The 27,306-nt window shown below is 38.1% G+C and overlaps 1 protein-coding gene and 1 long non-coding RNA gene across 13 annotated transcripts in view; one reads left to right on the top strand and one right to left on the bottom strand.

Annotated features, from left to right (window-relative positions):
* LOC147572638 (uncharacterized) overlaps positions 1–7,998 on the bottom strand; it is a 39,435-nt gene extending 31,437 nt beyond the window's left edge. For all 3 annotated transcript variants that reach the window (XR_015245833.1, XR_015245832.1, XR_015245831.1), the window contains exon 1: positions 7,624–7,998. This is a non-coding gene — a long non-coding RNA (uncharacterized LOC147572638). The remainder of the gene's footprint in view (positions 1–7,623) is intronic.
* Positions 7,999–8,254: 256 nt separating this feature from the next.
* EDEM3 (ER degradation enhancing alpha-mannosidase like protein 3) overlaps positions 8,255–27,306 on the top strand; it is a 79,938-nt gene continuing 60,886 nt past the window's right edge. For 7 of the 10 annotated variants that reach the window (XM_086693827.1, XM_025921059.2, XM_025921058.2 and 4 more), the window contains exons 1-2: positions 8,256–8,645; positions 13,574–13,619. In XM_086693827.1, the coding sequence (XP_086549953.1) occupies positions 8,485–8,645; positions 13,574–13,619 (207 nt within the window). In that variant the 5' untranslated portion in view covers positions 8,256–8,484. Of the gene's footprint in view, positions 8,646–13,573; positions 13,620–27,306 lie in introns of all 10 variants that reach the window. The other 3 variants (XM_086693824.1, XM_086693823.1, XM_086693826.1) reach the window with 2 other exon arrangements.

Genomic DNA, 27,306 nt, shown 5'->3' with positions numbered 1-27,306 from the left:
AATAATAAAAACTGGTTATGAGGTTGTTGGAGAATAGTTCCTTTTTATCCCAATTCCTATAATTTGGCTGCAATCACTATCTACCAATAAATAAATAAATAAATAAACCGGTAATTATGCATGATTAAAATATTTAATCATGTTTTTAACCACTAATGTGACTCTACATTTGGATCTTCTGTCCACTTCTGTTGGCCAATTGGAATGAAAACAAAAACAAAAACAAAAACAAAAAACAAGTGTTAGAGGAACTGACTTGCGTAGAATGGTAAATGGCAGATCCAGGTCTAGGACTCAAATCATGTGATTTGAAGTTCAATGCTCAGGAGTGGGTACAAAGCAAATGTGTGTATGTGTGTGTGTGCACATAGATGCCCGTGCCAGATGAAGAGGAAGAGGAGGAAGGAAACCGAAGTGATGTGAGGTGACATGGAGGAAAACCAGAAAAAAAAAAATTAGGCAATACTGTAGGGTACTAAAATTAAGCACAAGCCTGCAAAGAAGGGCTGGGAAGGTTCTGAAGTTACTATTTACTTAAGAGCTAGTTCCATAAATAATAATAATAATGATGTCTATTAATCATTAGCAGTAGACTAACAATAGTACATTTCCTTGCACAATGCAGATGTGTTTGACTCATTGCCTGGTGCCATGAAAATGTGGTCAAGAGGGTAGGGATACCTAAAATCACATCTCTCCAAGTTTTAAGTACAATCATGTGTATTGGAGATTGTAGACTGATTTTCAAATCCCACAAGGAAATTGATCTGCAAAGAAACTAAAAACTGTTTTTTCTACTTTTCTCCCATGGCAAAATTTCCCTCCCCTTGGCTTATCACCTAAACTACTAAAAGCTCCGCTTGTGAAAAGAAGAAAAACTAAAAACCAAGAAACAAAAGCACAACAAAAAAAAGTACAAAATCTTTCAATACATTTGGAGAAGAACCAAATAAAGCATTATTTTCATACAACTTTATGCTGGAGAAGAAAGCCAGGAAATAGTTAATTTTAAATATTTAAGAACTGTTGGGGCCTGGGTGGCTCAGTGGGTTAAGCATCCAACTCTTGATTTCTGCTCAGATCACAATCTCACAGTTTGTGAGTTCGAGCCCCTCATCAGGCTCTATGCTATTAGTCCTTGGGATTCTCTCTCTCACCCACTCCATTGCCTCTCTCCCTCTCAGGCGCATGCACATGTACTCTCTCTTTCAAAAATAAATAAACTTTAAATATTTAAGAACTGTCAACATTTATCTCAATGGAAAGGCACACTTCTGAAGTTAACAAATGATTAGGTTTGACAAATTTGGATCACTCTGTCTGAGGATTATGGGATGGGAGGAAGAAAGCCTGAAAAGGCAGTATTAAGTATGTGTGAGAAATAAGCCCACTGACCCCATCAACGGAGGGACACAGAGACTCAGAGCACAGGGAACCCCGAGGCTTTAATCAACATTCTCGCAAGAGTGGGTGTCTGATGGACAGGCATACTGGGGGCAGTTACAGCAGGCAATTTATCTCCTAGCATGTGAGTCCCTCCCCTGATTCCTCATTGACTGAGTGCTACAGAGTTTACAGCCTGGCCTGGAGGTCGCCTATGCCCACGTAAGGCAAAAAGTAATCTGACTGGAACAAATATACATTCCTCCGTGACACAGAGACTTCAGTTCTTTGGCGCATGCTCATTGCAAAGCCCCCCCCCCCCAAATAAGCCTGTGAAATGAAGAGGGGGGGGGGATGAAGAACCAGGGAGTGAAGTGTCTTAGGGTTTAGGACTCCACTGTGTGTGTGTGTTGGGGCTTGCACATATTCCCAATAGGTTATAAACCTATTGTTAAATAGACAGCACAGCTTTCATTTGGTATTTCTGAAAATGATTCATCTCACTTCTCACAGTGTGTATAAATTTTCTACATGTATATCTATATATGCAAATGGAGTTTCTAGAAGGTGACAATGTCAGATTTGGATAATGTGTAATATCAGCATGACTACAGAAATAGCTAACTTTTAATTCTTGAGTGTCAGAATACTAAGATTGCTCTACCTAATGTTTTTGACCCATTCAAATGGGCATCTTTCACTTTGATCCTCAATTTCATATATAGTTAAATTAGCATAAATCCAACTGAGTATCTTTTAAATCCTATGGAGGTTGGAGGGAAAATGCATTTTTGTAAAAACAAAGTAAAAAACAGAACGAAGTCACCCAAAAAACTGAAAAGATTTCCAAAGTCTATTCCACCTCTGTAACTTCAAATGGCTTACAGATGAGGCCACTTTTAATTTTAAGAGGGGAAGAAAAGTACATTGTGTTCGTATGTATGTTTACTCTAAAACATGGATGAGGCTCTATAGCTTGTACAAGGTCTCCATGGCAGAAACCACACATGAATTCAAAGGTCTCTCGAGGTGCATGTCTAGGAGGGCTCACATTTTTGGACAGGGAGGCTGCAGTAACAGTATGTGGTCAGCAAGCAAAGGAAGTGGACAGGATTCAGGGCTGAATCATGATCCTATGGGCTAGGGAGCCACTGCACCTACCCCCTGACTCCTGCTCTCACCAATGGCAACTTTTCCTTTCCACTCCATAATGACCAGCTATTGTTTACTGAACTCTTTCAAACTGTGCTAAGTATTTTACACACAGCATCTCACCTCTTGCACAACACCCCTAGGAGGAAGGTGTTACAACAAGTAAACCATTCACTCCTTTTAAGAATGCTGGAAGGCAGGTACTATTCTTATTCTCATTTTATAAAGGAGGAAGCCAAGGCACAAAGACATTCAGTAACTTGCTTAAGATAACGTGGCCAATAAGTAGCAGAGCTGGCTCAGAGCCATTTTTCTTGGCCACAATGTCAAGTCATCACCATTCAAATGTGGAACGGTGCAGACTTAAACCTCTGTGGCCAGACTAAAATATAAAGTGGGAACCGTGTTGGTGATACAAGGGGATTTAAGAGAGAGGCCACCGACAAGATGCACTTGCTTGTGAAGAGCCACGTAACTTGGCTTTGTTGCTGATTGATATGTGGAAGTAAATGGAAAATGGCTACAAAATGAAACACCCAACCACAAGCGTGAGCTTAACATTAAACATGATATAGGAATGGGGCACCTGGGTGGCTCAGTTGGTTAAGTGTCTGACTCTTGATTTTGGCTCGGGCCATGATCTCAGGGTTCGTGGGATCAAGCCCACCTGGGGTCTGCACTGACAGTGCAGATTCTCTCCCTCTCTCTCTACTCCCCCCTCAAAATAAATAAACATTAAAAAAAAAACCAAAACATTATGTAGGAGCAAAATCTCTTGCCTAAGAGACCTGGTGTAGGTGTCACTGAGAGAAATAAGATAATTATCTGAAGCTGAAGTGACTTTTAAGATCTTGAATCATGATTGAGAGGTGATAAAAGCCCCGGGGACATCTTTAGCAGCAATGAATCATTCGTATTTCCCATTCTCTTTCTTGGAATCTGGGTAAGTCAGACAGCCAAGCCTGAAGTCAGCCCACAACATTCACTATCTTTTTCGTTAAGTAGTCTTTCTAGGGCCTTAAAGTCCCTAGTTGTGAATGTAGAATAAGTCCCATCTTTATTTAAAGTTTGTAATATTGGGTCCTCCAGAAGTGTTCTGTAAATTCCACACGCTATCAAATAAGAGGAAAAGCAATTTGAAGAATGACAAAATCACTACTCCCAAATTCCACACTAGAGTTTTCAGAGTAACTAGATCTGTAGTACTAAAGAATTCAAGTCATTTAGGGGCAACTGCCACCGTATGGTCAGTCTCACACAGCTGCTTACAGCCTCCCGGGACTATTTCCAAGCAGTGATATTGAAGTGGAGCCCCTCCCTTATGTTTGTGAATCCATAGGATTCTAACCAGGATTCTCCTGCCCCTCCCTAAGTCCTGATCCATCCGGGAAGAAAGTAAAGAGAACACAGGTGAGCATACATATTTACATAAGCTACAAGGTTGTGCAAACAAACTCTTAACTGATAAAAGGGCATTTTATAAATGGCTCTTATTTCTAACCATTTGCTTTGACAGCTTTATTTTTTTAATTCAAGCACAATTAACACAGTGTTATATTAGTTTCAGGTATACATTATAATGATTCAACAATTCCACACCTTACTCGGTGCTCATCAAGATAAGTGTACTGTAATCCCTTTCACCTATTTTATCCATCCTCCCAAACTGCCTGTGGCAACCACCAGGTTGTTCTCTGTATTTAAGAGTCTAGTTTTTTGTTTGTCTCTTTTTTTCTCTGTTCGTTTGTTCTGTTTCTTAAAATCCACATGAATGAAATCATGTATTTGTCTCTGAGACAAATTTACTTCTTTCTCTTAGCATTATACCCTCTAGATCGATCCATGTTGTTGCAACATCTTTATCCATTCCTCTATGGATGGACACTTGGGCTTCCATATTTTGGCTATTGTAAATAATGCTGCAATAAACATAGGTGTGCATATATCTTGTTGAATTAGTGTTTTCATTTCCTTTGGGTAACTACCCAGTAATTGAATTACTGGATCATATGATGGTTCTATTTTTATTGAGGAACCTCCATACTGTTTTCCACCATGACTGCACTGGCTGGTATTCCCACCAACAGCTCTTTTCTTTCCCCATTCTTGTCAATACTTGTTATTTATCCTTTAGAGTCTAGCTATTCTAACAGGTGTAAGGTGGTATCTAATTATGGTTTTGATTTGCATTTTTCCTGATGATTAGTGATGTTGAACACCTCTTCATGTACTTGTTGGCCATCTGTACGACTTTTTCAGAAAAACGTCTATTCATGTCCTCTGCCCACTTTTAATTGGATTATGTGGTGTTGAACTGTATAATCTTTTTATATATTTTGGTTATTAACCCCTTATTGGATACATCAGTTAAAAATATCTTCTCCCATTCTGTAGGTTGTCTTTTGTTGACGGTTTCCTTTGCTGTGCAAAAGCTTTTAATTTTGGTGTGTGATGTCTTACAATTTTTAATGGGCTTTACACATCTAAAGTCTCTTCCATATTGTTTTAAAGTCCTTATCCTTAGTCTCCTTAATGTCTTACACCAGTGTTTTTCCCTCTGTATAACACACCAAGGTTTCTCTTGTTTAAATCCTATATCCTTTTTATCATAAGTGTTTATCATAAAATGTGTATAGGTTTTAAAATAATGAATGTAAATTTTTCCTAGTGTCCATAACTGCCAATTAGCTAAGAATCTTATTTCCATCATGAGGTTAAAATGGACTCTCTTTTGAAATGCACTTTGTGAACATATTTTTCTTTCACTTCCATGGGCTCCACCTTACATATGATAAATTGCAATACTGTGTAAGCCATATAAGCTTTTCTACTCACAGTTTTGCAGAGATTAGTGAAAAATGGACTCAGCAACTGACTAGAAATTGAATTTCAGTAAGGGAGGAAAAATGATTATTATTTAGCAAGTCAACAAAAAATATGTTCTGGGTTCTCATTAGACATTTTTAAAATGTAGTGTTAGCTTGAAAACAAATAAATGAGTCAAGAGGGGAAAACAGAAAATTCTAAACATTAAAAGCCAGAACTCCTTCCTGAGAACATTTTTGTTAATGATAGTTACTAGTCAATTTTTGACTTCTTATAAAGGCTTCGAACATTAGGAATATAAAGAAAACTGAATTACTGCCAATAATCTACTACAAATAATTGACTTGACTACATTTCATACAACTGAAGGTCATTGACTATTTTTCTATTTTCTTTGTTCCTAGTTTTCAAATACTGGATGGTTGGTATTGACCTTTAGCTTGTCATGTTCTCTATGCCAGAGCCAAGAACAATTCACAGGTATTATTTATTTAGCTAACTTCATCCTTAAAGCTGCCAGAGAGGATCCAGGATGGAACCCATATAGGGTTGCAAGTCCATAAAAGGAATAAAATTAATATTGTACAGAAATGACCTCATGTGTTCTCACAACCTTCATAAAAGTAGATAAAAAGACTATATTAGTCCCATTTTATAAAGAAACTGAAGGAAGATGGAAACAAGTATATTCAACACTTATTAAGTATCTATAACAGCAGAAGCACAGTGCTGAATTTTGGAACATAATTAAGGTGAAGTCCATATCCTTCAAGCAGTCATAATCTAGTGGGCATGGCTGACTGTGAAAAACACAATCATAAAGACATAAAATACAATGAAAGAATAGGGGAGAGAATCACCTCTCTCTCTCTCTCTTTTTTTTTTTTAAGTTTATTTATTTATTTTGAGAGAGAGAGAGAAAGAGCATGAATGGGAGAAGGGCAGAGAGAGAGGGGGACAGAGGATCTGAAGCAGGCTCCGCACTGCTGCTCCTCATCAGCGAGTCTGATGTGGGGCTCAATGTCAGCAACCTGTGAGATCATGACCTGAGCTTAAGTCAGACACTCAAGCACCTGAGCCACCCAGGCGCCCAGAGAGAATGACTTCCACTGGTTGTAAGGCTATGAAAGGGTTTTGTAGATATGAAATCTGAGCCAACTCAATGGGAAGAGTGTTCTACAAAAATGGTGGCATCGCAGAGGATAACATGAGAATTCGTTAGTTATCACATAGAATCTGAGGGCAGGGCAGGGGTATAAGGGAGATGACATGTTCAGAGGGTCTGTAGATATCCTTAAATGCCAACTCCGGTAGCAGTGTTGTGAAAAGTAGGGTGGCAGGGAAGTAATTAGGAGACCATTGCAATGGTTCAGGAAGGAGGTAATGAGGTTTGAACTAAGAAGAAGTGGGAGTGCCAGCCAGTAGTGATAGCAGTAGAATCTATGTAATTTGGCAAGTGGGTGGGTGTGGACCATGAAGGAGGAGGAGGAGTTGAAGACGATTCTAAGGCATTAATTTGAAACAGTGAACATATTACATTTGAGCTACCTTGAGCCACAGAGAAGGGAATTTCCATCAGGAAGGTGGAAGTGTGGGTCTAGAGATCAGGAGAGATATGGAAATCACAGGCATGTGATGGCTGAATACATATGAGTGGAATAAATCACCAAAGGATAGTGTACAAAGAGAAAAAAAGACAAAAAGAAAACCTTAAAATGCAGGGAATACCAGCGTTTTAAGAAAGAGAGGAGTGAAGAGTCATTGGTGTCACATGAATGGCCGGTCTGAGAGCCAAGCATATGATGCAAAGTGATCAAAATCAACAAAAGTTTCCAGAGATACAGCTGAACGCTGCTGAGGGGATCAGCAGGCGATTTCCTGTGGTCACAGAGATCATATCCGCACCTAAACTCTGCACCTACCTACTCAATTATCACACAAGAAATACAATGTGGTTTTTCAAGAGGAACCCACTCATTTTACCAATAGTTAATGTGGGACTCAGTGATCAAAATAAATTGCAAGTTCCAATTTCCTTCATTAAATTTTCTTTCAAGCTCACTACTCTCCTTACATTGAGGTTTTTAGAGAACTATTATTAATCAAGTACGTGCTCTCTTTAATCCTTGTGGATGTGGTTACATGCAAGGACTCCTGAGTCACAGAGGTTTGTTGGGTGTCTAATCCAGCAGTGTAACGAGGACTTGTTACCTAACCTCTTCAGACTCGGTTTCCTCATTTGCAAAATGGGAATGGTGATACTTGTGAGAGTTGAGAAGAGTGCATGAGAGAACGCAAGCAAAACTCAGCAAGTGGCATCAAAGGTCAACTCACTTTTGCTGTTACTGTTTTGTACTTTCTCTCGGGGCAGAGGCTACCCCAACACTACTTCCGAAAGCGGGTAGTACCGAGCTGGGGACGTGTGAGCCTCATTCGGCCACCCCTCCGGGAAGCGTCAAGCGCAGGAAGAGGGATAAACAGCTGACAGGTTCCCCAGGACTCGTAAGCCTACAGCCCCGGAGGTAGGACTGGCTGCAAGACGCCGCTGGAAGCGGGATCCTAGTCACCGCCTGTGACCCTCGGACGACCACACATCCCAGGGTGCAGCGCGCCCACCCAGGGTGGAAATTTAGCCAGGCGGAGTCTGATTGCTAGCCCGCCGGGGAAAGCAGCGCACGCTGGGACTTGTAGTCTTCGAGTCGCAAGTTCGCGGGTCGGAGGAGGGCGGAAGCCAGAGGTCCCGCCTTTTGTCCACGTCTCACTTCTCCCGGCCAATGCCCTCTCCTGTCCCCGGAGCCAGCCCCTCTCCGATCTGGTCCCCATTGGTCCTGAGCCTCAATGCCCCGGGCCCTACCCGGAAGTAACGTTGGGGGAGGCGGTTTCCTAGACTACGACACCGGAAAGCTGGGGGAGGCGCTCCGGGCTGCTAAGGGCGGAGGGCGGTGGCAGCGCTGGCGCTGGGGACCGGCTCGGCGGTTTCGGGAAGCAGTTCGGCTACGGCTACCGCTTGCGTTGCTCCGCATCCCGCCCTCGGCACGGCTCTCAGCCCCCTTGCCACCCGCGTCCGGCAATGTGTCCCACCGGCCGGGCGTAGCCGCTGCGCGTGCGCGGAACCGCAGGGCCATGAGCGAAGCCGGCGGCGGCCGGGGCTGTGGGTCCTCGGTCCCCCAGCGAGCGCCATGGAGCCTGGTAGCGGCGACGGCCGCCTTCTGCCTGGTGTCGGCCACGTCGGTGTGGACGGCGGGGGCCGCGCCCATGAGTAGGGAAGAGAGACAGAAGCTTGGGTAAGGGTGCTTGGAAGCCTGGGGTGGGTTTCCTCAGGAGGTGGACCACAGGCGAGGTGCCTGTCATTGCGACCCGGGCGTGCAGTGGCCTCTCCTGTCGCGATTGGGACGGTTGCCCCGCGAGGACCCTGGCGGGGAGGACAGGGTCCGGGAAGGTGGGGATCGTCGCCCGCAGTGCGACCTCGCATCGGGGTGTCGCCTGGGCCGTCGGTGACATGTGCAGCCTCCTTGAGGCCATCCGTGGTGTGTCAACGCAGCTGCCATGTCAGTGTCCCGTGAAGGGGGCTACAGCTCGTGCCACTACGCGCCAGAGTCCTGTGGTTGTCTTTCGTCGGAGACGTGGTTAGATTCTCGCACAAGTGAGCTCCCAGCTGGGAAAATGTTGCTGATCTCACAGTAGTTAAGGAAATAGTCTTTACACCTGTTACGGAAAAGGGGGCGTACGTTGAAATTTGAACTTTACACATTTACCATTTCCTTGCAGTGTTTTGTTGCACTGCACTTTCTAATAGAACAATATTTGATGGTATTACTTAGAAGCCTCAGTTCATTATACCTGTTCCCTTTGTTCAAAGTAGTCTTATCAGTCTTGAGAGTGTGATAAAATTATCAGTTATATTTACAGCATTTAATTGGGCATCACTATTCCTAATATATGCTAGGTCCCACAAATTAATAAGAAAAAGCCAAGAACCAGTAAGAAGATGGGCAAAGGGTATGAAGAGTTAATTCACACAAGAGGAAATGCAAATGATCAATAAACATGAAAAGTTACTCAACCTCTTAAATGTGAGAGATGGCAGATTAAAGCAATGAGACAGCTCTTTTTTGCCATCAGATTAGTACAAAACACAGGTACTAACTAATTGAGGTGTGAGAAAAGACTTGGTGGGAGTGTAAATTTGCTGTAACTTATTGACAGTATCTCCTAAAATTTAAATTGTATCTACTCTTTGATTCATTAATCTGGTCTCAGGGAATCTATCCTACAGAAATAAAAGCACTCTTGATGTAGAGATAGGTATACAGGGATGTGCATTTTTAAAGACTGGAACTGTTTCTTGGAGCATCTGTATTATGGAGTAATATTCAGATATTATGGAGGAGGTAGAAGGCCATCCAGGATATATTCCCAAGACAAAAATGCAAGTTGTAAAATAATATGTATAGTACCATCCTGTGTTCTTTTAAATGCAGAATAGAAATTGTCAAAGCTCAGAAAAACATGGAAAGATGATTACCCCTGGGATTAGGATGGAGGTGAGATGGAACCATCAGTTTTATTTTATATACGTACGTCCTTATTGTTTAAATCATTGCAAGAGTATTAGTTTCTTAGACAACGATTAAGAAATAAGAAAACAAAAGATGCTTGATGGAAAAAAAAAAAAGTATCAGCTACCAAAACAAAAACATCAGGAAATTCTCTTTAAAAAAAAATTTTTTTTTCAAAGTTTATTTTTGAGAGAGAGAGAGAGACAGAGTGCGAGTGGGGGAGGGGCAGAGAGAGAGGGAGACACAGAATCTGAAGCAGGCTCCAGCCTCCATGCTGTCAGTACAGAGCCCCATATGGGCCCGGAACCCACAAACTGTGAAATCATGACCTGAGCCGAAGTTGGATGCCCAACCGCCTGAGCCACCCAGGCGCCCCAGTAAACCCTTAATAAGTATCTTACATGTTCTCTCTTTATGAATTTAATGTATCCTCGATAACTGTTTTAATGAATGCCCTGCTCTGTGCCAGGTTCTTTACATCTCTGTAATCCTCCCTGTTTCTTAATGAGGTGAATGTGATTCCCATGGTGCAGATGAGGAAATTGACACTCAAGGTCAACTTGTTCAAAATCAGTTAGTAAATGGTGGAACCAGTATTCAGACCCAGATCTGTGTGACTTCAGAGACGTTCTGTCCACTGTGTTGCACTTCATAAGATTTGGAAAGAGAAGCTTAAGTCTGTTAAGGATAGAACGTATCTTATTTTATCACCACTCCCTTTTCTCTTTTTTTGTTAAAAATTTTTATTTGAAGAAGAGTCATTAGTTAAGTCATTTGTTGACCAAAATTAATTTTTAACTGGAAGAATCCAACCAAAGTGGCTTGGAATTTCAGCTCCAATTTTGAGAGTAAGAATCTGGAGCTGTAAACCGCAAATACGTAATTGCTTGATTGCTTTCCCCTCTGGGAATTTTCGGGAACCTGAACTCTGATTCATTAGGTTTACCTGTATGATTTTTTTTTTTAAAGCCCAAATAATGATTTATGATAAAAAGCATAAAATGCCCCACCCTTTTTCCTATCCTACCAAGCCAAACTGATGATACAGACTGGAATTATCACTAATAGTAAAGAGTTGCTCAATTGCTTACAGTTTATGGAATTTTTACTTGGTCATATGTAGTCTTATCCTTCCTGGAATACATTGTTTTTTGTTTTTGTGATTTAAATATTACAGCAGTTGTTAATGTTCTCTTTTCATTAAAAAGAAAAAGTATAAATGCAGTTTCTATAGCACATTGGCAGGCAGTGTAATTTTAGATAAAGCTGACTTACAAAAATTATTTTAAAGCGAAGAAAAAGACATAATGTTTGAACTATGGATCTGATTTCCAACATATTTTTATTCACTTGTTGAATAGATATAAAACCATCTTAGAGACATTTTTTTCTGTTGAGTATAGTTATCTACCATTCTGTATTTAAATATGACTTTGTAGACTTACGTGTTTAAGTAGGAGAGAGAGAGCACTGAACTGGATATTAAATATCTCCACTTTGAAGTATGTGTTGTGAAATCTGATGATCATGTACTGCATAAATGTAAGGGTTGGAAAATAACACGTTCTCATATGCAGTCGTGATTTATTCATAATCATGAAAATCAAGGGCTTACGAAGTTTGGGTTACCGAGTTACAGTTTATGTTATCTATAATGCGTGTGTCTGGGCAGTGCCATTGCCAGTTAAAGGAATTTGTACCTCTTGACAATAATCTTGTATTGATTCCATTTCGGTGAAAGGAAGAAGGATTTCCTTATTCCATTTGTTGATATCAGTGCTTGAAAAGAAAATCTTAACATTGTTTTTGGTTGTTTATTAGCTAATTTGAGAGATCTTTATCATTTGTAATATAATAAAGAAATGTATGGAAGAATTCTTTAAGATACTCCATAGTTTTCTGAGATAACTTGGTCCATATTCTGTCATACATATAAACACATACAGAATTAATGTTTTAGCAAAGTGATAAGATCTTGTTTTAAATGATTGTTTTAAAATGATTATTCATAAAAAGTTTGCCAGGCCTTATTCAGTTTATAAGTTTGAGTGTCCTTGATTTTGCTGGTCATTATAGCCAGGATCTGGAAATTAGTTCTTTTCTGTCTGCTAGCTTTATTATTACCAGTGTTTCATTATCCATGGTTACAGTTTTTAAAATGAGAATTTCAACATAACAGGAAGTAAAATAAAATTATAACCAGCCATTTTCTCTAACACTTTCTTCAGTTCTTGCTATTAGTGATTGGAACTTTGGGAATAATAGCATTAATAAAAGATTACCGAATCATTTTTCCTTTGCTAATTATTTAGATATTTGGCTTTGTCAAACCATAACATTAAATGTAGAACAAGGCCAGCTGGGTGGCTCAGTTGGTTAAGTGTCTGACTTTTGATTTCAGCTCAGGTCATGATTTCACAGTCCTGAGGGACCATGAGATCGAGCCCTAAATCAGGCTCTATGCTAGGCTGGGCCTGTAGCCTGCTGAAGATTCTCTCTCCCACTCTTTTTGCCCCTCACTTGTTTGTGTGTGCGCTTTGTGTGCTTTCCTGCTCCTTCTCAAACAAAGAAACAAACAAACAAACGTAAAACATTTGTAGTTTTTTGTATAGTTGTCAAGACCCCAAACTTGAGAGTGTTTAATTGAAAGACTAGTTAGTTGGTCCAGACAGTACAGATTTTGACTTAGTAAATCTGATGTGGGGATCAGATATCTCCATTTTAAACAGTCATCTTGGGGATTTTAAGACACAGAGATAGCCAAAACACACAAATTTCTTTTTGAGGATTATTTTTCTCATTTTATTTATTTTTTTTTTGATGTTTATTTTTTGAGAGAGAGAGACAGAACAAGCAGGGGAGGGGCAGAAGGAGACAGAGGATCAGAAGCAGGCTCTGTGCTATCCAGCTGTCAGTGCACAGCGCAATATGGGGCTCAAATTCACGAACCTTGAGACCATGACCTGAGCTGAAGTAGGATGCTTAACTGACTGAGCCACCCATGCGCCCCTATTTTTCTCATTTTAGAGATGAATATTATTTATTTGACTTTTGACAGTTTTTTAAAGGAGCAGAGAGTACATCGTAAAATCATAAAATTGGTCTTTTGAAAGTGTGAACAAACATGTATTAATAAATATGTATTAAAGTAAGCATTAGTGATTTTATTTAAAAGGGAAAGTAGAAGCTGTTAGAGTACTGTTATTTCATATCCTAACACACCCACCCCTCTCTTGCTAGAGTATATATACTCTATATAAGCAATAAATTGTAACAATTCTTTTGGAGGTCTCCAGCAATATTCTTCCTTTTAAGACAGATATGTTAAATAATTTTGTAAAGAGGTAATTGTTTTTCAGCATCAGACTTCCTTCTCTGTGCACGGCATCCATCATTTATCAGTTTTCTTAGGGAACATAAGGTAAATTTTACATAAATTGCTAGGAATAGTAAAAGTTTGGCCTAGCCCTGTGTGTTTCATGAAAGCTTGTCTATTCACACTGATTATTTCTTGACTCTGTTTATGTCTTTTTCTAACTATTTTTTTCTTTTGTTTTTTAATTGGTGCACGTGTATGAAGGAGCTGTAGCTTTTTGAAAAACAGTAAATAGAATGTTCTTAACTTTTTTCTATTTCTGCTCTTTTAAAATTAGGAATCAAGTACTGGAAATGTTTGATCATGCTTATGGTAACTATATGGTAAGTAAAAGGCTTATCTTGACATAATTTATGTGAGCAGATGGTTGTATCAGCACAGTCACCTGGGAATTTTGAAACCTGAATTAATAGCACATTATTTTAAAGGAAGTTTTTAAAAAACAGTGCAAGCAGAGGCTAACAGAGTATTCCTGATAATTGGTTCTTAGAGGACCAGTTTATTAAATAGGTAAAAATTGAATTAATGAAACTTTGTACTTAGGTTGTTTCCTTTGGTATTATCAACAGTGTTTATTGAGTGGTTTATATAGCTAGATACTGTGGATGTACATGAATAAGATGTTCTCTCTGGCCTTCAGGGAAATTATTCTCTTAATTAAAAAAAAAAAAAACTGCAACATTACTTTATTACTCTGAAGAAAACCGTTGCTTAAAAGAGACAGAATATGACCTAGTTTCTGTCCAAATTTGTCTTCATAGTGGTCTTTGAATATATTTTGCTTTTCAGATATATTGATTTGTACTGTTGTAAATGTCTTAGTGTTCACTGGGGTTGAAATAGTTTCAGTTTTGCAAGATGAAAAAGTTATGGAAATCTGTTGCTCAACAGTGAATATACTTAATGGTACTGAACTTAAAAATGGTAAATTTTGTGTTACATGGTTTTTTTATTTTTACCACAATTAAAAATTTAAGGGGCGCCTGGGTGGCTCAGTTGGTTAAGTGTCCAACTTCGGCTCAGGTCATGATCTTGCAGTTTGTGAGTTTGAGCCCTGTGTCAGGCTCTGTGCTGACGGCTTGCTCACAGCCTGGAGCCTGCTCTGGATTCTGTCTCCCTTTCTCTCTGCTCCTGCCCCACTCACACTCTGTCTCTCTCAAAAATAAATATTTTTTAAAAATGAAAAAAAGAATAAAATTAATACCCAGGTGCTTGGGTGGCTCAATCAGTTTAGCATCCGACTTTTGATTTCAGCTCGGGTCGTGATCCCAGGGTTGTGGGCTCGAGCCCTACATCAGGCTCTGTACAGAGCATGAAGCCTGCTTAAGATTCTGCCCCTCTCCCCTGCTCATGCTCTCTCTCTCTCTTAAAAAAAAAAAAAAAATGAATCCCCACACAGTACAGGGGAGCCATTTGGGGGACAGGGCTGAGGGGGTTGTAACTGCCCCCCTACTTCTCCGTGCCTCTTTCCCCTTAATACAGTGATCTTAGACTCCAGGGAAAAAGTGTTTAATTTCTAAAAAGATGAACTAGCAGGGCAAATTTGAGAGTTGAAAGAAAATTTTCTGGGTAAATGTGTGTCATTTTGGAAAGAGTAATCAAATTATTCTGAGAATACTTATGACTTTGTTTTTACGATTTAAAATATGCTAGCAGATTTTCTTTTAACATGAAGGCCTATGAAATATAGTTGGGAAAAGTTTGGCAAAGAACTCATTTTGATTCTGCTGTAAGTATTTTACAACTGATTCTGTGAATCCATTTTTACATTATATATTACCCAAATATCTTTATATATTAACATCTTTATAAACATCTAAGTACATACATACTTTATGCATTTTTGTATTGTTTCAGCATGTTTTATATTTGATACTTCCTGTTCCTTTCTATAGTGCACATTTTAAAATGTTTTTTTAAAAAAAATTTTTTTTTTTAAATGTTTATCTTTGAGACAGAGGGAGACAGAGCACAAGTGGGGGAGGGCAGAGAGAGAGAGGGAGACACAGAATCTGAAACAGGCTCCAGGCTCTGAGCTGTCAGCACAGAGCCCAATGCGGGGCTTGAACCCACGAACCGTGAGATCATGACGTGAGCCGAAGTCGACGCTTAACCAACTGAGCCACCCAGGCACCCCACATTTTAAAAGGTTTTTAGAAAATAATGGTAATGAAGTTTCGGGTATTTTTGCAATATTGAAAACACAGTTTTAAATTCATATCTAAAGCTCTTGGCCATTTCCTTAATATTTCTTTCAAAATTATTTCTCTCTGGTTAATTCTATTTGAGCCAAGCATAATTTAAAAAAGCTAGGCTAATTGTTTTGAGGTGGTCAAACGGACCCATGCTATACCCTCAAACCTTAGTCATCTCATAAATGCATACTTTTGGTTCCAAAGTTGAATAGCTGGATCAATTCAGTACATTTCTTTTTTAGAGTTTATTTGTTTGTTTGTTTTATTTTTGAGAGAGGGAGAGAGAGAGCAGAGTGTGAGTGGGGGAGGGCAGAGAGAGAGGGAGACACAGAATCCGAAGCAGGCTCCAGGCTCTAAACTGTCAGCACAGAGCCCAACGCAGGGTTCAAACTCATGAACCGTGAGATCATAACCTGAGCTGAAGTCTGACTGAGCCATCCAGGTGCCCCAGTTTAGTACATTTCACCGTGAAGAGGATCCTGTCTTTGTAAATCACAGTATCTTTAATGTCTCTTATTAGGTAAATGACAGAAAGTTTTATCAATACATTTTTTCCTATTATAGAATGCACTGTAGTAAGTGGGTTTATAACAAAGCAGACACTGAGAACAGCTCTCAGAGGACTTCCTGGTGTAGTTCCTATTTATTGGATCCTAACTGGGAAACTTTGGTATACCTGCCTACTTACAAGATCTAAAGGAGAGGGATTTCAACCCCAAAGATTGGGAACTCCTGGAATTAACACTGTCTTCCATTTTTCTGGTGGATCCACACCCATCTGCAATCCACCGCAATAGATATTTTTATCATTTATTTATTTATTTCTCCGTTTATTTATTTTAAGAGAGACAGAGAGAGTGAGCGGGAGAGGGACAGAGAAAGAGGGAGAGAGAGGGCTGAGGCATGGATCCAAGCCCGATGCGGGGCTTGAACTCATGAACCATGAGATCATGACCTGAGCCAAAACCAAGAGTCGGACACTTAACAGACTGAGCCATCCAGGTGCCCCTGCAATAGATATTTTTAAACGTTCAACTCTTTTACAACATGAGTGACTTTTGTAATGTACTTATGCTCAGTTTATGTGAAATTTGTAACATAAGATTTGGTCTAGAATTCTCACTTCCCCTTTTCAAGTTCTGAGCTAACCTGAAACAGTTCTAAAATATTAAATAGAGACCAGGTGCTCTATATTTGTTATTTGAAGTCAGTTGAAAATTTTTTCCAGTTATTGTACTCAAACAGTATTAGCTTGCTGTAGAGCAAAAGTATATAGATTTTGGAATTAGATGGATTTGAGTTCTAATTCTTTCCTGGCTAGTTAACAGCTGGGACCCTAAACAGATCATTTAACCCTCTGAACAATGTCTTCCTATGTAGCCTGTAAGATGGTTGAGAACAGGGATCATTTTAATATGATTAATATTATGATTAATAATATTTTTTTTTAATTTTTTTTTCAACGTTTATTTATTTTTGGGACAGAGAGAGACAGAGCATGAACGGGGGAGGGGCAGAGAGAGAGGGAGACACAGAATCGGAAACAGGCTCCAGGCTCTGAGCCATCAGCCCAGAGCCCGACGCGGGGCTCGAACTCCCGGACCGCGAGATCGTGACCTGGCTGAAGTCGGACGCTTAACCGACTGCGCCACCCAGGCGCCCCAATGATTTTAATGAATTTTTAATAAATTCATCTTTTATAGGTCTTGTGCCTAAAATCATGCCTGGTACACAAATGCTTATTTAATTTTTTTAAAGAACTGAATTGTATTCTTGTCAAGATGTAATCAAATAGTGGGGTTTTTTGTATTTGATTATTATGATATATCTTTGCCTCATAAATTCAAAGAAATCATTTAACAAGCTTCATTAAAGATATGAGTTTATGGTGAATTTTGGGATCTAGAAGTTTACTTCTTTTGTTGTAGTTAGTTGCCTACTATGCCGAAATATAAAATGCCTGGCACATAGTGGACTGTTAATAAGTGTTGAAATCTTTTCATTTCTCACTAGTCCTCCTTAATATTACTCTCCATTCTAGTGCACGTTTAGAGCAATTCCTTTTAACTTCCTTAGTTCGTAGGAAAACAGTATTTTCCAAAGAATACAATATAAAGAGCAAGTGAGAAGTCTGGAAATGGCACAGGACACCCTAAGGTAGCTGTGTCACCTGCCAGCTGGGTTGCAATGAGACAGTTAACTAATCTCCCTGAGCCTGTTTTCCTCATCTCTCTCCAGTGGTTATTGCCTGCCCCACACTGCCATTGTAAGGATTAAACAAGTTAATGTCATTCAAGTGCAGAGAACTAGTGTCAGGCAAATAGGAAGCCCTGTATAAGAGTTTGCTGTTATTGTTACTAATACTATCATTATCCATTCTCTGCCTGAGATTGAAATTGCCCTCCTAAACTTCATCTAGATTCTAAACTTGTTCCTCAGATTGTGATTAGAACTTCTTTAAAACACACATTCTTTTCTGTTCTAGGCATGTACCCTTTGAGCTTATTTTTTTCCTTTCCTTGTTTTTGTTTTTGTTTTTGGATTCCCCAAGTTCTGCAAATGTTATTTTTCGATAACAGTGCCCCGCCAGCTTTAGGTAGGGCAATACAACTCTGCCATCTTTTGTTATGTCCAGGCATTTTCTGATATTAAATATTTTAAAACCAAAATATTTTATCAATATTGGTTTAATATTAATATAATAACAACTATGTTTGACGTATCTCTAGTCCCAATCAGACTGCAGTTCATCCACAATAAATTGCACAGATGGCTTTCTTTTCCCCCCAAATAACATGAAATTTGATGTTTGTTTTGGCAGTTCTTGTGTGGCCTAATTTAACCTCAGACCATAGCCACTCTAGCACTTCTGTTAGTATGTTTTTAGTATTTGTGCTGAGGTTAGTTTGCAGATTAAGTTAGACAACAAAATGACATGTATTTAGGCCACCAAATGCAGAACCGTTTTGGATCTGAGCTCTTTGACCTGATATTTGTCTCCTGAGGTTTTTCCTGTTACTGTAGACAACTCAAACTGTTACAAGTTGTAAAAAAAAAAAAAAAAAACAAAAAACAAAAAAAACCTGTACTTTGGTAGAGCCCTAAACATTACAAATAAACTTTAAAAGAGTTGGTAAGAACAGTTTCTTGTAACTCAGTGGAATCATACCTAATAACCACTTTTAAGCTTGATTTTGTGAGAGCATGGTTCAAAGAAACAGTAGATTAGTCCTTATCATTGAACCAAAGGAACTGTTTTAAAGCATAACTTCCTTAAAAATTTCTAGATTTGTGTAGTTTTCTTAGAATTACTTTTTTCCCCTAATACTACTTTCTTTAAACATTTTTTATTGTGGTAAAAAGTATCATAAAATTTACCATATTAACCATTTTTAAGTGAACATTTCTATGGCATGAAGTATATTCAGCATGTTGTGTAACCATTACTATCTGTTTCCAGAACGTCTTCATGTTCCACATTGGAAACTCTGTACCCGATGTTTTCTTTTTGATAGTTTGCTCATCAAAAAGAGTAATTCTGTAAATAAAGTGCTTTTTGAAAAGCAGTGCTAATGGCTGGGAGGAGGTAAGTTAGGAGCTTAAATGTGCCTTTTTTGTGTGTAGAGGAGTGTGGGACTACCTTTTTGTTAACCAGTGTTCCTTGGTCTGTACTTCTAGAGCATCCTAAAACTGCCAAAATGACAAATTCTGTAGTGTTCTCTTGTGATATTTTATCATGACACTCTGATACTCTATATAGGACTTTAACTCGGTAGAACACAGGTTTTTTTTGTTTGTTTAGTTAGGTATAATTTATAGACAAAAATCTTTAAGTGCACAATTCTGAGTTTTGACAGTTGTATACATTTGTTTAATGACCACCACAGTCATGACATATGACATTTTGGTCACAAAGCTTCCTCATGTTAACAGTGAGTTCCTTTTCCACACCTCTGACCTCCAGCAACCCCTGTGATCTGCTTTCGGCACAACAGTTTTTCCTCTTTAGGAGTTCATATAAATGGCATCGTATAGAATATAGTCTTTTGATTCAGATTTCTTTTGTTTAACATGATGCTTTTGAGATTTTATCTATGTTGTTGGATATACCGTAGTTCTATTTGTTGCTTAACCATAGTTCCTATTTGTTGCTTAATAGTATTCAGTTGACTTGATAGAACACATTTGTTTATCCACTCACCAATTGATAAATAAGTATTAGGCTTGTTTCTGGTGTTTGGCTACTATTAAAAAGACTGCTGTGAAAATTTGCTATGCATGCAAATTTTTATAAGGACATATATTTTCATATATTTCCCAACTAGGAACGGGATTGCTAGGTTATATGAGAATACGTTTAACTTAATAAGGACTGCAGGGGTGCCTGGGTAGTTTAGTTGGTTAAGCATCCAACTGTTCTTTTCGGTTCAGGTCACGAGCTCATGGTTTGTGAGTTCGAGTCCTGCATCAGGCTCTATGCTGGCAGTGCAGGGCCTGCTTGGTATTCTCTGTCTCCCTCTCTTTCTGCCCCTCCTCTGCTTGTACTCTGGTCTCTCTTTTTCTCAAAAATAAAATGAACTTAAAAAAAAAAAACAAAAAACTACAGAACTTCCCTAAAGTGTCTGTAATATTTTGTATTCCCCACCAGCAATGTATAAAAGTTTCTGCATCTTCCCCAGTGCGTTGTATTTTCAGTCCTTTTAATTTCAGACATTCTAATGGGTATGTAGTGGTATGTTCTTGTGATTTTAATTTGACTTTTCCTGATAACGGGTGATGCTGAAAATCTTCCTGTGTGCTTAGTATATCTTTTTTTAGTGAAGCCTGTGTTCATATCTCTTGTCTATTTTATTTTATTTTATTTTTTTTTTTAATTTTTTTTCAATGTTTATTTATTTTTGGGACAGAGAGAGACAGAGCATGAACGGGGGAGGGGCAGAGAGAGAGGGAGACACAGAATTGGAAACAGGCTCCAGGCTCTGAGCCATCAGCCCAGAGCCCGACGCGGGGCTCGAACTCACGGACCGCGAGATCGCGACCTGGCTGAAGTCGGACGCTTAACCGACTGCGCCACCCAGGCGCCCCACTTGTCTATTTTAAAATCAAGTCATTTGTCCTGTTATTGCTGAGTCATAAGAGTTATATATCCTGGATATCCTTTCTCACCTATATTACATATCACAGATATTTTCTCCCTATATGTGCTTTGCCTTTTCATTTTCTTAACAATGTCTTTTGAAGGGCAAATGTTTTAAATTGTGATCAGTTTTCTTTTTTCTTTTACATGCTGCCTAAAAGATATTTGCCTAGCCCAGGATCCCAAAGATTTTCTTGTTTTCTTCTAGGTGATTTATAATTTTAACTTGTTCATTTAGATCTATCACTCATTTTGAATTAGTGTTTATATATAGAATGAGGTGAAGGTAAATTTATATTTTTTTCTATGTGGATATCCAATTATTCCAGCACTGTTTGTTGAAAAGATATCCTTTTATCACTGAATTACTTTGATATCTATATAAAATTAGTTAACCATATGTGCATGTATTTTTTCCCATTGATCTGAATATTTTTATACTAATATCACACTGTTGTAAGTGTGATATTAAGTTGTGAAATCAGGCAATGTAAGTCTTTTCGCTTTTTGTTCTTTTTCAAAATTGTTTTGGGTATTCTAGATTCTTTGCATTTCTGTATAGATTTTAGCATCATATTGTCAATTTCTACAAAAACGCCTGTTGAGCTATTGATTGGGATTATGTTGAATCTATGGCTCAGTTTAGGGAGTTTGACTTAACAATATTGAGTCTTCTATTCCACGAACGTGGTATCCACGTCCATTTATTTTGGTCTTATTTAATGTCAACAGTCTTTTGTAGTTTTCGGTGTACAGGTCTTATACATCTTTTATTAAACTTACATATATTTCATATATTGATGCTTTTGTAAATTGTAGTTTTTCAGATTTGTTTGTCCAGTTCACTGATGTTATACAGAAATACAATAACTTTTTGTCAGTTGATCTTTGTATCCTGCAACCTTGCTAAATTCACCTGTTATTTGTAGTAGTTTTTGGGGGGGGGGGGAAATTCCTTAGGACTTTCTACATTGTCAATCACATCATCTGCAAAGAGACTTTTCCTTCTTTCCTTCTGATCTATGTGCCTTTTATTTCTCATTATTATTACAGTGGCTAGAACTCCTAGTATTATTTTGAAAAGAAGTGGGAAGGTCCTTGCTTTTCTCCTAATCTTAGGGAGAAAGCAGTTAGCCTGCACTATTAAGTATGATGTTAGCTGTTGGTTTTTCGTAAGATGTCCTATAATAGGTTGAGTAACTTTCTTTTCATTTCTAGTTTACTGAGAGTTTTCATCATTATGGAATATTGAATTTTGTCAAATGCTTTTTCTAAATCTATTGATATAATCTTCCTAAAAAGTCTGTTAGTAGTAGGACTTTTCAACAACATTATTATTTATCATTTATTCATTTCATGTAACATTATTTCATAAGTTATTTTATAATTGATCAAAAACCAAATCAATTGATTTATTGGAAACTTCTTTCTCATGTAATTTTGAGTACATACTTTATGCTAACATTCTGCTCTGTAGAGATTAAATCTTATGAGACAGCTGCACTTTTGTTGTTACTTGTTTCTCCTCAGTGCTGAGAAACATTTCATAAAGTACACTCTGTAAGAGGACAACAAATGTTCAATGTAGGAAGTAAGTCTGATAGTTTAATAATTTAGCTAAATGAAATCCTGATACCTGAAAAATGTTTTAATAAGTGAATGTAGTGAACAAAAGAGAATAGGAAAATTTGGGGTGAAAAAGAACAGATAAACGTATGCAGTTCAATCAGTAATTAGCATATGCTGTCAGTATGTGGGAGGTGGTATATTAAATATCAGTTCATTTTTGGGGGGAGGAATACCTTATCTGCCTCAAGGAGGGAGGTATTTAAGAAGAAGGATATGGAATACGACATTTTAAAAATGTGTATACCTTTGGAAATTAAATAGGTTTGATATTTTTAATAACTCACTTTTATAAATAATGCCTTTGATGTTTTTAGGAAAATAAAGTCTCTTCCCTTTGTTTTCAGAATTGGTTTTACTAAAGTCAGTGTTTGATGCTGCTTTGACTTGAGTATTTTAGAGCAGGGTTCTGTCACCTCAGTGCTCTCGTAAATTTAAAATCTGATATGGAGAGCCTACTCTGTTTTGTTTTATGTATTTGCTCTTGCTTTTAGCTAGGCACATGTTCTACTTAATTTGTGTAGGATTCTTTTCTCACCTGAGTTTTATTTCTGAGTGATAATCGTTAAGTGTGTTTCGTGGTTCTGTGTTAGCAGTATGAAGTAGTTATCCCTTGTTCTGGCAACATATTGTGAAGAGAAAGTAGACAGGATGTTTGAAGTGTAATCATGGCTGCTTATTTGCCACATATGCACTGCTCTGGATTGATGCAAACCAACTGTAGTTCACTTTGTGGTCAACCCAAAGAAAAGGCTGTGGTTTTGTTTTTATCCTTAATCTTGAAATAGGGGGGTGTGAAGTATTTTTACATCTGGTTCAAAGCTCCCTAATTTGATTATTCTGCTTATAATTGCTATTAATGTTTTTCTTATCTAGATAAGCCTGGGGTTTGAGTTTCATATTTAATTTCAGATAGAGATGTTTGCGCATGTATGTGTTTTTGTGAAACCCTAAAAATAGTAGTATGAAGGCTTCTAAGTGGTGGTTTAGGTAGTAAGGAACTCTTCACAATTAACATTTGAATGATCTCTTACAAAGTTGCAAAATACCTTGGCAAGCTGAAAAAGATACCACTTTTTTTTAGTTACTTCTAATTGTTTATGTGTTAAATAGGAAAGTTAAGCAATCAAAAATAGTATGCATTCTGGGAAATCATAGTTCTGTTGGGATTAATACTAAAAAAGAAATTAGGAGCTTAATATGTTAAAAGACCTATAAAAGTTATTAGAAATTTATGCTAAAAATTTTATGTAATACTAAAATTACAATATGTTCAATTCAGAAATTAGTAGCTGCATGTGGATTCTAATTATAGTGCAAGCAGTTGTTGTCTGGAATCCTTTCCTCAGGAAATGAATCATTATGGAGCACTGCACTTTTTTAAATACCTGAAGGGTTGCAGTCTTCAGTGCTTTTTGTATTCTTTAGCCTACTTTATTATTTTTTTGTCCTTCCTTTTCTGTTTAACCATGTGTTTAGTGTTCCTATCCTGTATTCTGTTTTTCTGCTGCTATGGATTTGGAATATAGATAACTGAGTTTAGTGAGAGGCAGTAGGATAGAGTTGGACGTGGAACTGGGAGTTTTTCTGCTGAACTTCAAGAATTAAGAACCATAGGGGCATACAAGTATAGGACGTACAGATCATTCAAAAAAGGGTCGGACTAGTCTTAGAAACTTTGCCATAGCCATACTCAGTGCAAGAAGGTCGTAGAACAGTATCCTCAGATTTCTGAAGGAAAGAAAATACATCTCAAGCATTTTATAAACATTTTATTTTTCAAGTGTAAGACAAGAGACCTCCTAACCCAGGAATACCAGAGAAGTAACAACACTGTTGACACTCTTTTCAAACCGACAAACAAACAAAAACCTATCTGAGGACATGTCCAGGCAACCAATAGCTGAATCAAAATAAAAAGTCAGGAATGGAGAAGCCACAGAAAAATGGTGTGTGTTGACTACTACTTAAGGTAAAATTCTAATACTAGCAACTGTGAGAATTATGGTTCTAGACCAGAATAGAAATGTTATAAACATCTTAAAATCTTTGTCAAAACATTTAAAATTCTTGGGGAACCTGGGTGGCTCAGTCGGTTAAGCGTCCAACTTCAGCTCAGGTCATGATCTCACAGTTTGTGAGTTTGAGCCCCATATCAGGCTCGCTGCTGTCAGCATGGAGCCTGCTTTGGATTCTCTGTTCCCCTCTCCCTCTGTCCCTCCACTTCTCATGCTCTCTCTCTCTCTCAAAAGTAAATAAACCTTTAAAAAAAACAAAACATTTAAATTCTCTTCTAATGGTTATAAGTATACAGAGAAGATTTTAAAATAGCAAAACTCATATTCAAAATATTAGAGACTTTGCAAATTGAAGTGTCACTTCTTTGCAAAAGCTAACAAGAGGATCCGGTAGTTCTTGCCTGGCTTGCCTTCATCTCACTGTGTGACCTAAAATAACAGAGCATGCATCTTCTGTGTGCGGTGGTGAATTGTCCCCCTTTCAAAATTTGGATCCGTTTGAAAAATTTTACCCTTTGCACTACATACCCTGAAATACCTCTGGGAATTTCTTTAATGGGAAGCGTTGTGCAGGTATCGTTTCCCTTGTGACATCTTCACCCTTTATGTCGCAACTACTTTCTTTATCTTTGTAGATAATTATGCCTTCACTCGGTTCCTCCAGCTGTGTACCCGGCGTCTCTGGAGCGATCTGGCGTCCTCTACATTCCGTGGCCGGCTGTGCTAAACCCCATTTACGTTCGGTTCCATTTGCATTTTCAGTGTCCTCATTTTTCATTTCTTTGCTGAACTTTCATCTCTGTTGGCTAATCTTTGTTGATGATCCATTTTTGTAAAATCATCAAACTGTCATGCACGATTACCACTGGCTGACAAGGAGACAACTGCACACTTGCTGTGCATGAACTGAAAAATAGATACACAGTGATCACATCACTGACAGACTTCGAAAGAAGTGTGTGGTTGATCACGGATCATGATGAGCATCTGTTACTTACATAGGGACTTATGGATCGAAGAACTGGCACCGAAGTTTGTGTTTTGTGCACTTACTGCAGTTAATATACATACGGTGGTTGAAGTTTGAACCATGTTATTGAGGGTTTATTTAAATAAATTACAGAAACTTGTATATAGTGAAAGCGAAGACCGCCTATAATAACATAATTGACAAAAATCCTAAATTGAATGGGGAACAGTATGAATGTATTAATCCTATTATTCTTGTCAGGGAGTCAGTAAATACTGTCTGAAATTGAAATACATGAGCACAGTGATCTAACCTCTAAATGTTTTTCATAATCATATCATTAATTTTAGAGGAATCTTTTAGGGACTGTCCCCTAGAGAAGAAAATATAAAGTTCAGCAGGTCTTTCTGGTTTCTGCCCTTTTCTGTTAAGACCTATAGCCATTACATTAGGTGGGGATGTGCCAGTCAAATTTCACTGAGGCAACTGTCCAACTTAAAGAACCTACCTCTGGCTTGTGGCCATGTGTGCAGGGCCAGTTCCATCAACTCTCATACCCTTTGGGCATTAAAATAATTCCCACTAAAGCCTCTGTTTATTTCTAATGCCCATGTTGTGGTCACTGCAGCTTCATCTTCTGTATCCCATTATTCGCTTTTGGTACTTGAGAATTTCTTTTCTTGTTCTCAAGCTCAGCTGTGTATTTAAAATAATTGAGGGGTGCCTGGGTGGCTCAGCCAGTTGAGGGTTTGACTCTTGATTTTTGCTTAGGTCATGATCTCACCGTTTGTGGGCTCGAGCTCCACATCTGGCTCTGTCTGCGCTGACATTGCAGAGTCTGCTTAGGATTCTCTCTGTCTCCTCTCTCTGCCTCTCCCCTGCTCGGGCTCTGTCAAATATACATACATACATACATACATACATAAAATAATTTAACACAACATTTCTGTGTGTTTGTAATAAGAGGGAAGATTTTTTTTGCATGTGCTTTATTACCATCTGGATTAGAAATACTCTTATGGTCATTCTTAAAAAAAAAATTCCTCTCAAAATAATATTGCAAACATAAAATTCCTATTAATAACTATTAAGAAATGGGTGAAACCTATAGAAGAAAACTAAATTCATAAAAGAAGATCTGAAATAATGTAGTGACATTCCTAGATGGGAAGACTCAATTGTTAATGGTATCAATTCTCCTCAAATTAGGCTCTTCCAGTTAAAATTTCAGTGGAATTTTAAGAAAAATTGAAAGTTTTCCAGAAGAGTAAATTGGAAAAAGTAGTTAAGAAAATTTTGAAGAAAAATAATTTGGGGAGAGTAAATTGCTATACTAAGTAGCAAGGTATGGTGCAAAAATAAAGTAATCAAGATAATGGTCTGGAGCAGGAAATAGATCTGTAGGGCAGTAGAAGTAGGAAACAGGTCCGTCAAGCAAATCGGACTGTAGAACAAAATTGAGACTACAGAAACGTGTGTATAGACAATTTTGAACTAATCTGTATTTCAAGCAATTAGGGAGAAGATGGATTGTTTAAAAAGCAGCATTTAGAAAATTAGGTATTTTGGGGGGACAAACACAGTTAACGTCCCTATTTTATATCAAAAAGAATTAGATTCCAGAGGGAATTGGATCCTACATTGGATTGATCATCTCCTATGTTAGAGTATTATAGGGATGTAAATTAGGAATGTCTTCAGTTTGATAGGTATCAAAAATTAAATATTTATACCTTTGACCCACTGGGTCTATTTCTAGGGATTTAATCTATAGAAATAAAAGCATATGTACAAAAGATATATGCATATAGACGTTTATTATAGCATTGTTTATATATTGTGAAAAATTGCATTCAACCTATATGTTCCTCAATAGAGGAATAAGTAAATTTTACTGTATCTATACTTTGGAATATTGTGAGGTACTATGAAAGGTAATAGGCTCTGGAGTCAGGTTGCCAGGTTTGAATTCTGGATTCATCATTTACTAGTTGCATGTCTGAGCTTACTTAACTTTTCTGGGCCTCAATTTTCTCATCTGTGCGAAAGGGATAATTGAATTTG

Source organism: Puma concolor, chromosome E4 (genome assembly GCF_028749965.1).
Source record: "Puma concolor isolate L17-30 chromosome E4, mPumCon1.1.hap2, whole genome shotgun sequence".
In the NCBI taxonomy this organism is placed as follows: Eukaryota; Metazoa; Chordata; class Mammalia; order Carnivora; family Felidae; genus Puma; species Puma concolor.
The sequence above is the reverse complement of the archived record's forward strand: the minus strand, read 5'-3'. Positions and strand labels throughout refer to the sequence as shown.